The 14,926-nt window shown below is 37.4% G+C and overlaps 1 protein-coding gene across 14 annotated transcripts in view; it reads right to left on the bottom strand.

Moving 5' to 3' along the window:
- Positions 1-14,926, bottom strand: part of Fak (protein tyrosine kinase 2 Fak) — a 768,667-nt gene that overhangs the window by 48,556 nt on the left and 705,185 nt on the right. For all 14 annotated transcript variants that reach the window (XM_069820032.1, XM_069820033.1, XM_069820037.1 and 11 more), the window contains 6 exons: positions 14,271-14,453; positions 11,384-11,600; positions 9,148-9,338; positions 8,413-8,617; positions 7,149-7,228; positions 3,025-3,284 (listed from right to left, as the gene is read on the bottom strand). In XM_069820032.1, coding sequence (XP_069676133.1) covers positions 3,025-3,284; positions 7,149-7,228; positions 8,413-8,617; positions 9,148-9,338; positions 11,384-11,600; positions 14,271-14,453 — 1,136 coding nt within the window. The remainder of the gene's footprint in view (positions 1-3,024; positions 3,285-7,148; positions 7,229-8,412; positions 8,618-9,147; positions 9,339-11,383; positions 11,601-14,270; positions 14,454-14,926) is intronic.

Consider the following 14,926-nt stretch of genomic DNA (forward strand, 5'->3'; position numbering starts at 1 on the left):
GATGTGACATTCTGCAGCAATTTGCCTCTGTGACATAGAAGAATGCTCTGCTAATGTTATAATTTTAGACCGTTTTCGTGGAGTTGTATCCATTTGTGAAGACGACAGAATGTACACAGGATTGCAGTATTGTCTTCAACACAACTGAAATGCTTATAAGTACAAAACGACAGGCAAAATGTCACATATTATAAAAAAAATAATAACGACAGACCTTCAACAATGGAATTACACGTACTACAGATGTCAATTAAAGCGGTATGAGCTGCTGTGAGGCCAACAATGACAGAAAATGTAAAAATATGTCATGTTCAGATTAATTTGCACGCTACTGTATTTGAAATTAATGTGAATTTTTGAACTTTAAAATTCATATCTTACTGAAATAATAAATATAAGATAACATTTTCTGATTATAAAAATATCTCGAACATATTTCTTGTTTTATATTTATGAACTATGTTGCTTCCTTTATTTTTTGCAATGTAAGTTACAAGATGATGGAAGAAATAAGATTGACCAAGTAATATAATTTATATAGCACACAAAGGAAATTAATGGCATTTAATCAAAATAATGTATTCCTATAAAAACAGTTACATGCGCCAGAAATGTGTTTGCATGCCTCACTGGATCAAAGCTGAAAACAAAAGTAAACTTAATTTAAAATGTAAACAAAGTGCAAGAAGTGTAAACAAATTTCATACAAGGTGCAAAAATGATACAACATGCTGTGCTTATTTTATCTCATCTGCGAGTTGTTACTAAAAGTAGAAAGACAAGAAAAATTAAAATACGAGACAAAAACAGATGTTGTAAATAAAGCAAAGTAACTGTTTTCAAGGCATCAGCAGGCATCGCAGGTGCAAATTATCTGTAAAACAAATTAATCTTTAAACTCGACCCCGGGATATATCTCACTTTACTTAGAAAAGCATGTCTTTGAATGCATATACTTATTGCTGCTGACTAATCACATAACCTGCATTCTTGCTACATTTTCAGAATTGGGATGAAGACAATACATTACATTATGGTATAGTATAATCATTAGCCATAAGGAATGATGTTTCAAAAGTTTTAAAATTTATTTAAAAAATAAATAGAAATGAAAAGAGAAATGAAGAGCAAGGTGTATGTGTACAGAGGATATAAATTATATCTTAATATGTTTGCTCAAATGTTATGAAAATACTGTATTTTTAAATGCAGATAGAAGTGGAATCCTGCAGTTGAAGGTAACTATTTTCTATCCAAATATCTGCTCATATTTTACTTCTTTTACACACAACAAACAACGTAGTATGATTATTTTTTAGTAGTAGTTAATTAATGATTTCGTTATTCCTTAAATTTCAGTTAACTAACAAATTATTTGTGCACCAATAACAATTTTCAGCAGACATTTGTATATGGACAATAAACATAACTTTTTGCCTTTTGTGAATTAAAAAATTCATGTGATAATATAAAAACTTTCTAGTTGTATTTGTCAGCAATGAACTTACTTACAAATGGCTTTTAAGGAACCCGGAGGTTCATTGTCGCCCTCACATAAGCCCACCATCTGTCCCTATCCTGAGCAAAATTAATCCATTCTCTATCATCATATCCCACCTCCCTCAAATCCATTTTAATATTATCTTCCCATCTACGTGTCGGCCTCCCTAAAGGTCTTTTTCCCTCCGGCCTCCCAACTAACACTCTATATGCATTTCTGGATTCGCCCATACGTGCTACATGCCCTGCCCATCTCAAACGTCTGGATTTAATGTTCCTAATTATGTCAGGTGAAGAATACAATGCGTGCAGTTCTGTGTTGTGTAACTTTCTCCATTCTATTATTATTATTATTATTACTACTATATACTACTGTTAACTAGAGGCGCGCGCACGCACGCACGCACGCACGCACGCACGCACGCACGCACGCACACACACAACCCCCCCCTCCCTCCCTCCCTCCCTCTCTCTCTCTCTGTCAAGGTATAATTTAAAGAATTTTTATAATTATACCAAACGGTACCACCAGGAATTAACTGACAGAGAACCTGCATCTGAATCTGAAAACCGTAAGCAGGTGTTAGAGTGGTCTTTTTTTGAGAATTTAATTTACCAAATTATATATATCCAATGTCACATGTTCTTTATATTTAATAAATTTAGTGCCAGAATCCCAGCTTAACTTCTGTTTAAAGTAATCCATTATCTTTGAACACATTTGAATTCGCGATATTTAGCCTAGAAGCTGTTTTTAACTTTTCGAGAAATAAAGATTTCTTAATTAAGACGCGACAAATTTATAACAAAACCAGCTAAAAAATCCTAGGTGCGAAAAAAAAAATATTAAAAAAACAGTAAACAAGTTATAAAATGAAAAAGTAATTAAAATGAGCATATTCTGGAGTCGAGTAGGAACCACAAGCTGCAAACCTGGCCTCCACCATCTTCTACATTAGCAGAGCTGCTAGTCAGAGACTGCTGAGCGGAGGAAGAGTCCATGTCAGGTCCACCACCATAGGACGAGGTGAAAGATGTTGACGAAATAGTGGCGCCATCGCTAGTGGCAGACGAAACTAGGGATGAAGAGTTTAGAGCCTCGGTACTGGCAGCTCCTGCCACTGCCCCAGCTGGAGGGGAACTAGTTAGAGAAGCGGGGGGAGGGGGCAGAACGCACACCCCTCCCACAACGGGACTGCCGCTGGAATGATACGGTCCAATCTCTTTGGTTTTGGGTTTTGACGCTTTGCGTAGCACAGGAGATGCAACAGGTACAACACTACTGATCGGGATGCTGGATGCCGAAGGGCTGGTGGTGGGAGAGCTTGTGGAGGACTGGGAGCCAATAGCAGACAGCGGAGGAGAAGAGACGTTCTTGGATATTTTCTTGGATACACCGTAGATCACTGGGGATGACGCTATCGGTGTAGTCGTGGCTGTGGAGGGTTGGGAAGGGGTGGAGGACTGTGTTGAAGGTGTGTTCAGAGTTGAAGTAGGCGAAGCAGAGGTTTTCTCGAAATCTACCGCTAGAGTGTTGAATGCCGAAGCTGGTGTTGTGTACACAGATGGTGAGATCCCTCTGGATTCATTCTCACGCAGGAGTTGAACCAGGACCTCTGGGTTCTGGGCAACGATGTACGTGGTGGGGGCTGGGGCAGAGTTGCTGACAGAGCCACCTCCACTCAGCGTTCCACTAAGCGAGGCGAGCGAAGTAGAGTCCGCGGCTCCAAGAATTGGAAATCTTGCTGGTTTGGGAGGTGGTGGATCATCTGAACCTGTCGAACCTGCAACATCAATTATAATCAATTTATTGGATGTATCTCATTTTCTCTCCAGAAATAGTTACTAATTTATTGCAAATAACTTAAGAAATTATAAAAACTACTTCTCGCTTTCATTTACTGGATCATTCAATTCTTTTAAAAGTTAAGATACTCGAATTTACATTACTAATATTAAAAATATTGGAGTGCAAGAGGTCAAATGACTTTATTGTCAAACGCCTGGCATTAGAAAACAACAACAACATTACTAATATTTATTTTTATTATAATTATTCTTTCACTGATTAACTTTATAACTACTTTACTGTGTTAACATTTGAAAATTACCTAGCTGACTAGTTTCGAAGTGTTATCCTTCATTGTCCCAAGTCTACTGAAGATCTCGCGCTATCTTCTGACTTCCTGTTGTGGTGGGATGTGTTCATGGTTGTGTCGAAAAGGGTGTGTGTTTTGAAATTCAGTTGAATGTTCAGGATGTGATATGAGTGTGTTTTTGTATGTTTGTAAATTTCATATTGTTCTAGATGTCAAGTTTCTGCTTTTTTTGGCTGGATGTGTAGTATTTTCATGTCAGTGTCTATGTTGCTGTAGTTGTGATTGGTGTTTGTGATGTGTTCTGTGTAGGTTGAATTTTTGTGTAGTTTGGTTATGGCTGTGATATGTTCCTTGTAACGTGTTTGAAATGATCTTCAAGTCTGTCCAATGTAGAAGTCGTTGTCGAAGTAGAAACTAGTCAGCCAGGTAATTTTCTAATGTTAACACAATAAAGAAATTATAAAGTTACTCAGTGATAATATAAGTGTTAAAAGTGTATATCCAACAATGAAGAATGATTTTTTTTTCATCATTTTGAGTTTAACCAATTTATCTTGAACTCTGTAAGTATGCATGTAGGTAAATACAGCAGTAGATTACAAAAACCCTTCATTTTGACTTACTTATCACGCACCATAGCCAATCTAGACTAAATGAATCCTATGTAATAAAAGGCTGTGCAAGTAAATATTGTAAAGATATGCTTAAATCGATTTTAAAACAAGTATGTGATGTAATTCCTTCTTTCTTATCTTTCTTTCTTCCTTCCTTCTTTCCTTTCTGTCTTTCCTCCTTTATTTTTCTTCCATTCGTTCATCTTCACCCTTTCTTACTTCTTTACTTTCTCTGCATAGTTTCTTTCCTTCTTCTCTTCATATTGTAAATTTTATTAGTAACAACAATGTAATTTATTCGTCACAACAATAATTCCTTTCTACAATTCGCCTTAAACGCTCTCGTCAACAATTGGATTTTCACTCAACACAGTATTCGTTATAGCACTCCACCGACGACAATGACAATTTACTTGGACTAGCACGAACAACAATGAACTGTTAATCTTAACTAATATTTACAAAGCACTATTTACAAATCAGAACTATCAGTTCTCAGTTCACAGTTCTTCTATCTCAGTCACTCGAGTTCACAGTATCTCGAACCACAGACCTTCAGAGACAGTTCACTGTACTCGAACTCGGGTCCCTCCAACTGCGGTCCACTGCATTCGAACTCAGGTCCCTCCAACTGCGGTCCACTGCACTCGAACTCAGGCCTTCGGATGCTGACGCAGATGCGGACGCACACTCGAGTCGAACTCCGGTTGGCTTGCTTGCTCTGGCTTACTCACTGACTGAATAACTGAAAAACTGCTCGAGTTCGCTGGCGCTTCTTCTTTTATAGCAAAATCATAGTTGCGAGAAATTTCTACAGGTGTGTAGAGAATTATCTGGATATCTCCACTTCGACGCACTTCTGGAAGGGTCGGGAAGGTCCATTCCCCCTTACTCCGCATGCACTCTCCCCTCGTCGCGTGGGCCTTTCCCCTCTCCGCCACGCGCCGTCCCTCATGCTTCATGAAGCCCGCGCGATATGCTCTCTCTCGCGGGACGCTGGTCGTGAGTTCGAATCTCACGTCGCTGTCACAATATTTTTTCTTCTGAAGTGTGCATCCCATTCTTGTAACAATGACCAGGTGAAAATGAGAACAGAATAGGGCAGTCACAAAGTGAGTGTGTGTATCTAATGCTCAGGATAAAGTTATCTTCCTTCTTGCTTCCCAATATTTGGACGTAAGATCCACAAAAGTCTCAAGAAACTCGCAACTTTCCAAATGTTCCACGTCCATATTCTCTTTCTTTATTTACAATAAGCACTGAGGAGAAATCAATAAGTCTATTCGATGAAGGTGTTTCCTGAGGAAATCGTGTACCAGTAACCAATCTGAACATGGCCACAGTGAATTTTTCGAGGTAGATCAGAAATTAAATTTAAATCTTTCAATGAATTTTTCAATCTTGAATTTTGGTGTTCCATTACTGAATTGTTGTGATAGTTGGAGTTAACTCTCCTTTTTAACTTTTCAGAATGTAATGCCTCCTATTTTCTTCATATTTACTTACAAGGAAAGCAAATAAAAATTATTCAGGATGAAGCAATGAAATACAATGGACAAATTTCTTTAAGACCTTACTACTGTTTCTACGACAATTTTTCCATAAATGTTCCTTCATTATTTCAGTAAAACAACTTTTGAGAAGACTGGAAGGTCTTATCAGTTAGCACAAACATAAACAGCAGCATCATATCTTACCTATCACTTATACCAGAAGCAAATGAGAAATAGGAAATACATATAGGCACGAACTTAGATTTCCAAAATTTTAATTCTTAAATAAAACCTTAAATCACTGAAGAACAGAATGGATTCCGAAAAGGAAGATCATGTTGTGACAGCTATTTCACCATGAAGATTTTAATTGAAAAGCACAGAGAATTTAATATTCCAACCCACTTAGCTTTTATTGATTTCATAAAAGCTTTTGATAGAGTTGATAGAAATAAACTTTTAGAGATTTTACGCTATGATAATGTGCCAAACCAAATCATTCTCTCCATTTATAATTTATATCAACAAAATGAAATTGCCATAAGAACTGAACGCGGAACTACTAGCTGGACTTCCATCAACCAAGGTGTTAGACAAGGGTGCGGTCTTTCCCCTCTGTTGTTTATTATATATATGAACCATATTTTATATATTTGGAGGCAAAGTCATCATGCTGGAATTCAAATTAATCGAAACACAGTTCTCGATACACTAATGTTTGCCAACGATCAGGTTATTATCGCTAAAACAGAGGATGCTTTACAAAGAGCCATTTATAATTTGCAAATAATCGCCTCTGATTTCAATATGGAAATCTCAAAAGAGAAAACAAAAGTCATGGCATTTTCGGGAGAGAACCCAATTCCAAGTAAGATCATGATAAATAATACTTTAATTGAACGTGTTAACTCATTTAACTATTTAGGTTATAACCTCTCTTACATCACTGATGAAGATATGTCGAACAAAATATCTAGATTTATAAAAATCACTGGCGTCATTAACGCCGTCTTCAAATCCTCCCATGTTCAGAAACATACAAGGCTAAAGGTATATAAAACACTACCTCGGCCAGTCCTCACCTACGGTAGCGAGGCATGGACAGTCAGAAAAGCTCATGAGCAAAGGCTGACGACAGCTGAAATGAGGTTCATGAGATGAACAGCGGGATGCTCTTTGCTGGAACACCATAAAAATGTGGACATATTGCAGGAACTCAAAATGGATCCTATAGTTAATTATGTTCAACAATATCGACTTCAGTGGAAAAAACATGTCGAAAGGATGGATCGCACTAGATGGCCTAAACAGATTCTTACTTATGTACCAAGAGGAAAGAGGAAATTGGGAAGACCACGAAAGCGCTGGCATGAGACCGCAACAGATCCTGTAGGGTCTAATACGTGAGGGATATGATGATGAAATAAAACCTTTCGACTTACCCCATGACATAGCCTGGACACGTCGGTTTTCCCGCCTCATGGTCTCCTGCTGCTGGTGCCTCTCCTCCATCAGGATTTCACTGAAATACAATAATTATATTTACTGAAATCAAGTATGATATCATTTTCCTAAATTCGACATTTTACCTATGAAAAAAATATATATTGCTGACCTAGCTGCCCTTGGGCAGAAACTATGAATGAATGAATCAAATGATTGTTTGCACTCTTACGTAGCAGTGGTGGGGGAATATAAAAGTTAAGTGAAATTATAGTCCCGTTGCTCTAATTTCCCGCAGCCAATCATGTTGCAGATCGGCTACATTTAAATGTGTGTGTCTTGTAATTCGCTGCTGAAGACGTCATGCATTTCCTAAGGCTCGATAAATACTTAATATAATCGCCCGCCATTTTGGCTCTTTCGCTGGCATTTGCAGAAAGCACACGAGGACGTTATTTGCTGCTAAATTATTTGCTGAATTACAGTGCGTTTGATTTATTATCATAGGAGCTACGACATGATAATATTTAACAGTTTGGCAAATAGATCACTCGTCTAGTAGCTCGGCAACGAAAGAACAAAAATGGCGAACGACACTACCTACCTAGACTTTATAGAGCCTTCACTTCCTAAGACGTAAGCAAAGAGCAGGAGTTACGCCAGAATAACACCGTCGCAACTATAGTTGTATTATGCTCCACTTAACTATACCTATCACAAAAGTGAAGCCACTGGGGTCTAAGACATGCTGGTTGATGATGATAATGATGACGATGATAATTATTGATGATTATTATGATGATTATTGATGATAATGATTATTCTTATTAATGACTGGTGATTATTATTATTATTATTATTATTATTATTATTAATAAAATTATACATTAGTTTTGTAATTCAGTTCCAAAATTGCAAATTTTAACTACCAAATATTTTCATAAAAGCCATATCTTTCATTTATAATATTTTTATTCATATTATATACCTAAGAAAGATACTTTACGAATGAACCTCTTCTATTCCTCCTTTGTCGGCATATTTCAATGCAATTAGGTTTGTGTGAAAGATAAAAAACCTGAGGTCATCCCTGGGGGATGGAGGAGGGGGGGAATGCAGAAAAAAATTTAAGAACAACATTCTAGCACAATTAAAACAGAAAATAAATTTGATTTTATTAAATAATAAATTTAAATGCTTAACATTAATAATGGGTGAGAACTGCAGTCTGCCAAATTAGAAACAAAAGATTTAAAAACTTACTTGAGCACTTCCCGTATGTCCTTAAAACTGGGCCTTTTGGACGGTTCATATGCCCAGCATTGTGACATAAGACTGTACAGTCGTGGTGGGCAGTTTGGAGGAAGAGCTAGTCGCTCCCCATTTTCGATCTTCCCAATTACATCATTGTTCTTCACACCTTGGAATGGTTTTACTCCCAACATAAGGATTTCCCACATACATACACCTGGAATAAAAAGAAATCTTAAGTGATTTTACATTCTCAAATATTTTGTTGAATATATTTTTTTCTTACTTGTTACACAAAATCCACAGAGAAATTTGTGGAATTGGGGGCACAAAATGATTTTATAGAGAGTATAGGCCCACTGAGTGCAAGTGGCCACCAAGGTTCCCCGACTTGAATGTCCGTGACTTCTTAGGGTGTTACATAAAAGATTATCATCTATGTACCTTCATCGCTACAGAATCTTCAATCATTGCGACATCGTACCTCCGGTGCCAATGAGTTCATTCCATAAGATATGTTGGAGCATATGTGGCATGAGTGGGAATGTAGCCCTGATGTCTACTGTATGATATGCGGGGTGCACATTGAGTGTTTGTGACGTATGCACTATAAAATTTTTTAGTTTTTTTTGGTGTCACCATTTTCATTTACATATGACTACAGTCAGAGATGACATATGATACCTGTTTATAATCACAGAGATTTTCTATGGACACTCTGTATAAAAGTTAAAAAAGGAAGCTTACCAAACATCCACACATCACTGGCCGTTGTAAAGCGTCTGAAGTTAATGGATTCTGGAGACATCCACTTGATGGGCAGTTTCCCCTTACTAGCCTTGTAGTAACTTTGGTCCTCGACCCAACGACTGAGACCAAAGTCAGCCAATTTCACGCAGTTGTGAGCAGATACCAGCACGTTCCGAGCTGCTATATCCCTATAAATAGAGAGTTACATCTAATATTTTAAAAATTACTAACTGATGACATATTTATGTTCAAGATTACACAAAACCTGTATTTTCATTTTCTAGACTTAATACTAAATAGGCACTGATTGAGAATCTGGGATAATAAGTCAGGAAAGCATCAATTAATAATTTCATACGTCGGATTATGAATACCGTATTTACTAGCATAATAGATGCACTTTTTTTACATAAGTTTTGTATTAAAAATCCAGAGTGTGCGTATTACTAAGGTTGGATAAAAAGTAATGGCAACAGTTCGATATTTCTGACATGGCTTTATTCACAGGGGTACAACATTTACGGACCTTCTTTATAGTCGTCCCCCTTATTTATTGCCTTTTGCCAAATGTTTGGAAGGCGTCGTACACCATCAGCGCGTCCATCTTTGTTGATGTTCCGTATTGACCGCCCTAAAGCAAGGATAAGTTCATCTCTGGTATTGTACCGGGTCCCTCGTAGTGGTTCTTTCACTTTGGTAAAAGATCGTAATCGCATGGATCATATCGGGTGAGTACGGTGGATGTTCCAGTAGTCCGCGTTTTCCGTCTGCCTTGGAGGTACAGTGTGGTGCAGTAATACCCCATCAATGTCATATGCCACAATGAACATCACTTTCACAGCACTTTGTGTAGGGCGCACTTTCTTTGGACGAGAAGAACCTGGATGCTTCCATTCATTTGATTGACGTTTCAAGTTTGGTTGGTTCGTATGAGCGAGCCCAGGTTTCGTCCATAGCGACGATTTGTCCAAGAAAGTCGTCATCTTTCCTTTGGTACCGGTCCAACAAGGCCTGTGCGACTGAATAGCGGTGCCATTTTGTTAAACCTCAGTAACCCAGAATGTCTTGCAGAATGTGGAGCACAGTTTTGTGGCATACTCAGACTTCCGCTGCTAACTCATGCGCAGTCCATCGGCGATCAGTATCCAACAGGGAAGCAAGGAGTTGAACTGTGTTGTCCTCCATGCGGGGTCGTCCTGTACGGAGGTTGTCCTGAACGGCATCCCTGCCTTCCCGGAACGCTTTAACCCATCGTGCCTCTGTGCGATATGGCAACGCTGCATCGGCATATGCTTCATGCAGTCCCTGAAAACATTCTTGTGCACTTGGACCTCGTGTCACTTCAATTTTGATCCAGGAACGTTACTCTAGTTTTGTAAATGTGGTCTTAGGGCGCTCACACTATCCCTATGAAAGTCAACGTTCTACACACTGCAGTAGATTGACAGAGTACTGTCGCCGCTGGCTGCACTAACTCATCTAACAGCCCTTGTTCATGTCCACACAGCTGGCAACTCTCGAACGCACCATCGTCACGTGACAGCAGTGTTGCCATTACTTTTTATCCAACCTATGTATAAGCGAGAAAATAAGTTTCTGTAAATTTCTGCAAATTTAATTACTTTTAGCTTGAAATTTGCCTAGTAACTTGTATATATCCACACTTATTGAGGTTCATTACAATAATAAAGCAATACATTAATAACCACAGAACAAGCAATATTACGAGAGACAACAGTTGACATTAATATTGCTCACAGCATGTTGAAAGTTTTTAAACCATTAAAAAGAATCAATCACAATCCATTTTTGCATTTTAAAAGGCGCCAATGGTAATAATTCAACTCTTTGTTTTAAAAGTTTAAACATGAAAAGTGCATCCAACATTACGACTGTATATTACCACAGGTAGCAACTGAAAATGTAATGCGTACATTATGCAGGGATTTTTTTTTCCAACATATTGCTGTCAAAACTAGGGTGTGGCGTCTATTACGCGATTAAATATGTTATTTATCTTCAGGTTTTCAATTAAAATACATTTTATTTACCTTTACGGATTTAGATAGGCAAAAGGTTCTTCTTTATACTTTAAGCTAAGTTACAATAATGCAATTTATTACAAAAACAAAGAAAGAAAAAAATTACAACCCCACAAATTATTTTCTTAATCCTGATTAACAATTGAGGTGTATAGAGAAACAACTAGGCTAGATTATCCATTGTAGCTCACCTGTGAACAAATTTCTTAGATTCAAGATATGAGAGTGCAGTACTGAGTTGGAATGTATAAAGGAGCAACGTGGCCAAGTCCAGGCGGTGCTTGTTGCTTTGCAGGTACGCTCGCATTTCTCCCAGCCTCGCCAATTCCATCACGATCCAGATCGGACTCTCTGAACACACACCTATCAGCTTGATGATGTGGGGGTGGTCGAACTGTTGCATAATATCTGGGAAAATAAACCTTTAAAATAATATCCATATAGAAAATTGTACTACTATATAAAATGGAATTTCTAGTAAGATAAATATTAACGTCTATTAATGGTTTATAATGAGAATTTAAGCATAATCCTTTCTTCTCATTTAAACTTTTGTAAATACTTATTATGTGTGGCTAATCTTCCACAGTGGCAAGAGAGTTTACAACAACCAGAGAATGATAATTCTTTCACAAACTATGGAGTTTATAACTAGGGACCGGCAATATTCTTTAGGTAAAGAATTGTCTGTCTGTCTGTCTGTCTGTCTTTCTGACTCTCCCTCTCTCTACTATTCGCAGTCATCTGTATGGAAAGCTAAAAACTAAATTCGTATCGAAAAGTATAAATAGTTCTGCATATAATACTTTATTGTTCTTAGGGAATCATTTTTTGTACACAGATATAGAGATGGACAAGCAGATAGCAGGACCAAAATCATTTTTTTCGGTATTTGGGACTCTGAAAACGTGTATTTCCCTGATTATATATATATATATAGTTTTTGTTGCTAAAAAAACACACACACACACACACACACACACATGCGCAAACACGTGTGGATACACTTGACATCGTATATATGTAGCTCTATGGAATGTCATGTACAGGCTATATCTGTAAATGTAAGTATTTAAATTTGTTAACAGAATGTATATTTAATTGTAACCTGCCATAATTATTATTATTATTGTGACGGCAGGCCGAATATTCTCGGCGCTTCGGGGAACTTCGTGCGCGTCCGGCAGAAGAGAGGGGGCGCGAAGAGGCGGCGCAGACGTGACGAAGGGAGAGGGGTAAGTAAAGCAGCTGGTGACTGAGAGGAGAAATCCAGAGAAGTCTAGATAGGCGCCATCTTCTCGGCATCTGGAGAAATTTCCAGCATCGTACTTTCTCGAAACTATGGTCTAGTGATAAATAGGAGACACAAGTGAGTTAGTTGCAGTCGTCGCTAGTTTTTGGACAGCAAGCCAGTCAGTCTTGTGTAGCAGTGAAGCCAGCTTCGAGACTGGAGTTCGACTTGAGTGTGCCCGCAGCTGTATGAGCGTCCTGGCCAGTGGACTGTCGCCGGAAGTCCTGAGTTCGAGTGCAGTGGATCGCAGTTGGGGGACCTGAGTTCGAAGTTCAGTGGACTGTCTCTGAAGGTCTGGGGTTCGAGATACTGTGAACTTGAGTGACTGAGCTAGAAGAACTAGCCAAGGCAAACGAACTGTGAACTGTGAACTGACAGTTTTGTGTTGTAAATAGTGCTTTGTGAACATTAGTTAAGATTAGCAGTACATTTTTGTTCTCAATAATCCAAGTAAATTGTCATTGTCGTCTGTGGAGTGCAATAACGAATACTGTATTACTGTGTGGAGTGGAAATCCCATTGTTGACGGGAGTGTTTACATTCAATTATAGAAAGTGATTACTGTTGTTTTGAATAAAAGTTACATTCTTGTTTTGTATTAAAGTTACATTATTTAATGGTGGAGTACAAAAGGCAATTTAAAAAAAAATAATTTACTCCGATGAACAATGATTCTAGATGCAGAAATTTAATGAAGATTGTTACTGTTCTAATATGAGTTCTTGTTAAAAACAAACGATTGAAACGTAACATGGAAAAGTTTTAATTCACAATAAATGAAAGAAGTTCCTGACAACATACTGAATAGTTAAAATGCTAACTCCTACATTCTAATCAATCCTGTATTCTCTCTGTGGTACTGAATGGCATTGGGAGGAAAAACTGACTTGATGCCATAATAAGCTTTGTTGTATTCTACAATAGTCAAATGAGTTAAATTCCTCATGATTCCTAGACTTAGTGTTTAATTCTCAACATACAATACTAACTTCGAAAGAACGAATATTTATACAAAACCAACTTCGAATATTTATTTTATACAAAACCAACTTCCCATGTATATCTCAAATCCAGAAGGAAGTGTCAGAATTCACACATATCCATCTACTGAACTAATAATGGTATAAATACATTCAAAATGAATACATTTCTTGTCTAATGATTACTATGTCCAGGGGCGTATTTTGCGGGCTACCGGGGCTACCGGCCCAACTGTAATTTCAATGACGAAGTCATCAAAGTATTTTCGTCCCAATCAAGACGTCTGGAATTCGCATATAAATAGGTAAGGAGTTTTATTATAGGGATTTTAAAATATATTTTGCGTAATAATAGGGTCAGCGGTAGCCCAGACCCTTAAACCAGTATACGCCACTGACTATGTCTAATGATGTTTAAACAAATAGTCCCAGATAACAAAATTTTGTTATCTGTAAATAATCCTTCATTCTATTCGTTATAATCTTCACAAAATATTCGTTAATCCTACAAAACCATTAAGACATTACATATAATAGCTTATTTGCCTAAAAAATTTCATCTTTGACGATCACTGTCTGTTTGAGTGAGTGAGTGAGTGAGTGAGTGAGTGAGTGAGTGTTATAATTTAGAAAATTATGTTGTGTTTACAGATCCTGTCCTATGCTTCATGAGGTTACAGGAATTTGGGAAGTCCTATGAAGTACTGGCAGAAGACTATAATATGTAGGTCTAATACTGATCTGCAAATGATAATGTTATGTTACTATGAAAATGTACCAGAAAACAAACTGCAAAGCATTACTCACAGGCCTCTTCTAGGAACTTCTCAGCTGTTGCCAAGTCAGCATCAGCCTTGCAAGTCTTCACAGCCACTGGGATCAATTGGTTGTCCCGTCCTTTGAATGTTCCTTTGTGGACATCACCAAACTGACCTTCACCAATAATCTCACCGAGTTCTACTTGGTTCCGCACCAGCTCATAATCACGTGCTGAAACACATTTTACGTTTTCACTCGACAAAATTCTATGAATAGCATATTAATCTAAGCACAATTTTGTTTGAATATTTGATTAAAGTTGTTTTTGTTTATTTTATATTGTCATTAAATGCATGTTTTTCCATATTTAAAATTCAGTATAGACATAGTTGCTACATTTTTTTAAAGAAAAATAATACAGAAAAATATTAAGGACAAAGGCAACTACTATGACTTATTTTACATTACTTCTATTTTATACCTTGTACAATGCAGAATTGGAATGGAAGTTTTCAATTATGATGCCCAGTACACAAAAGAAAGAGTTATTTTCGATAGTAAGTTAACATGGAGCAACCATTTGAAATACATTTCTGAAAAAGCTAGTAAAAGATTCTCCCTTCTAAAGAGAAAGAAATGGGGATGCTCTAGGAATACTTTGAACACTACATACAAAATGTTTATACAGCCAGTGCTGACATACT

Source organism: Periplaneta americana, chromosome 3, assembly GCF_040183065.1.
Source record: "Periplaneta americana isolate PAMFEO1 chromosome 3, P.americana_PAMFEO1_priV1, whole genome shotgun sequence".
Classification (NCBI taxonomy): domain Eukaryota; kingdom Metazoa; phylum Arthropoda; class Insecta; order Blattodea; family Blattidae; genus Periplaneta; species Periplaneta americana.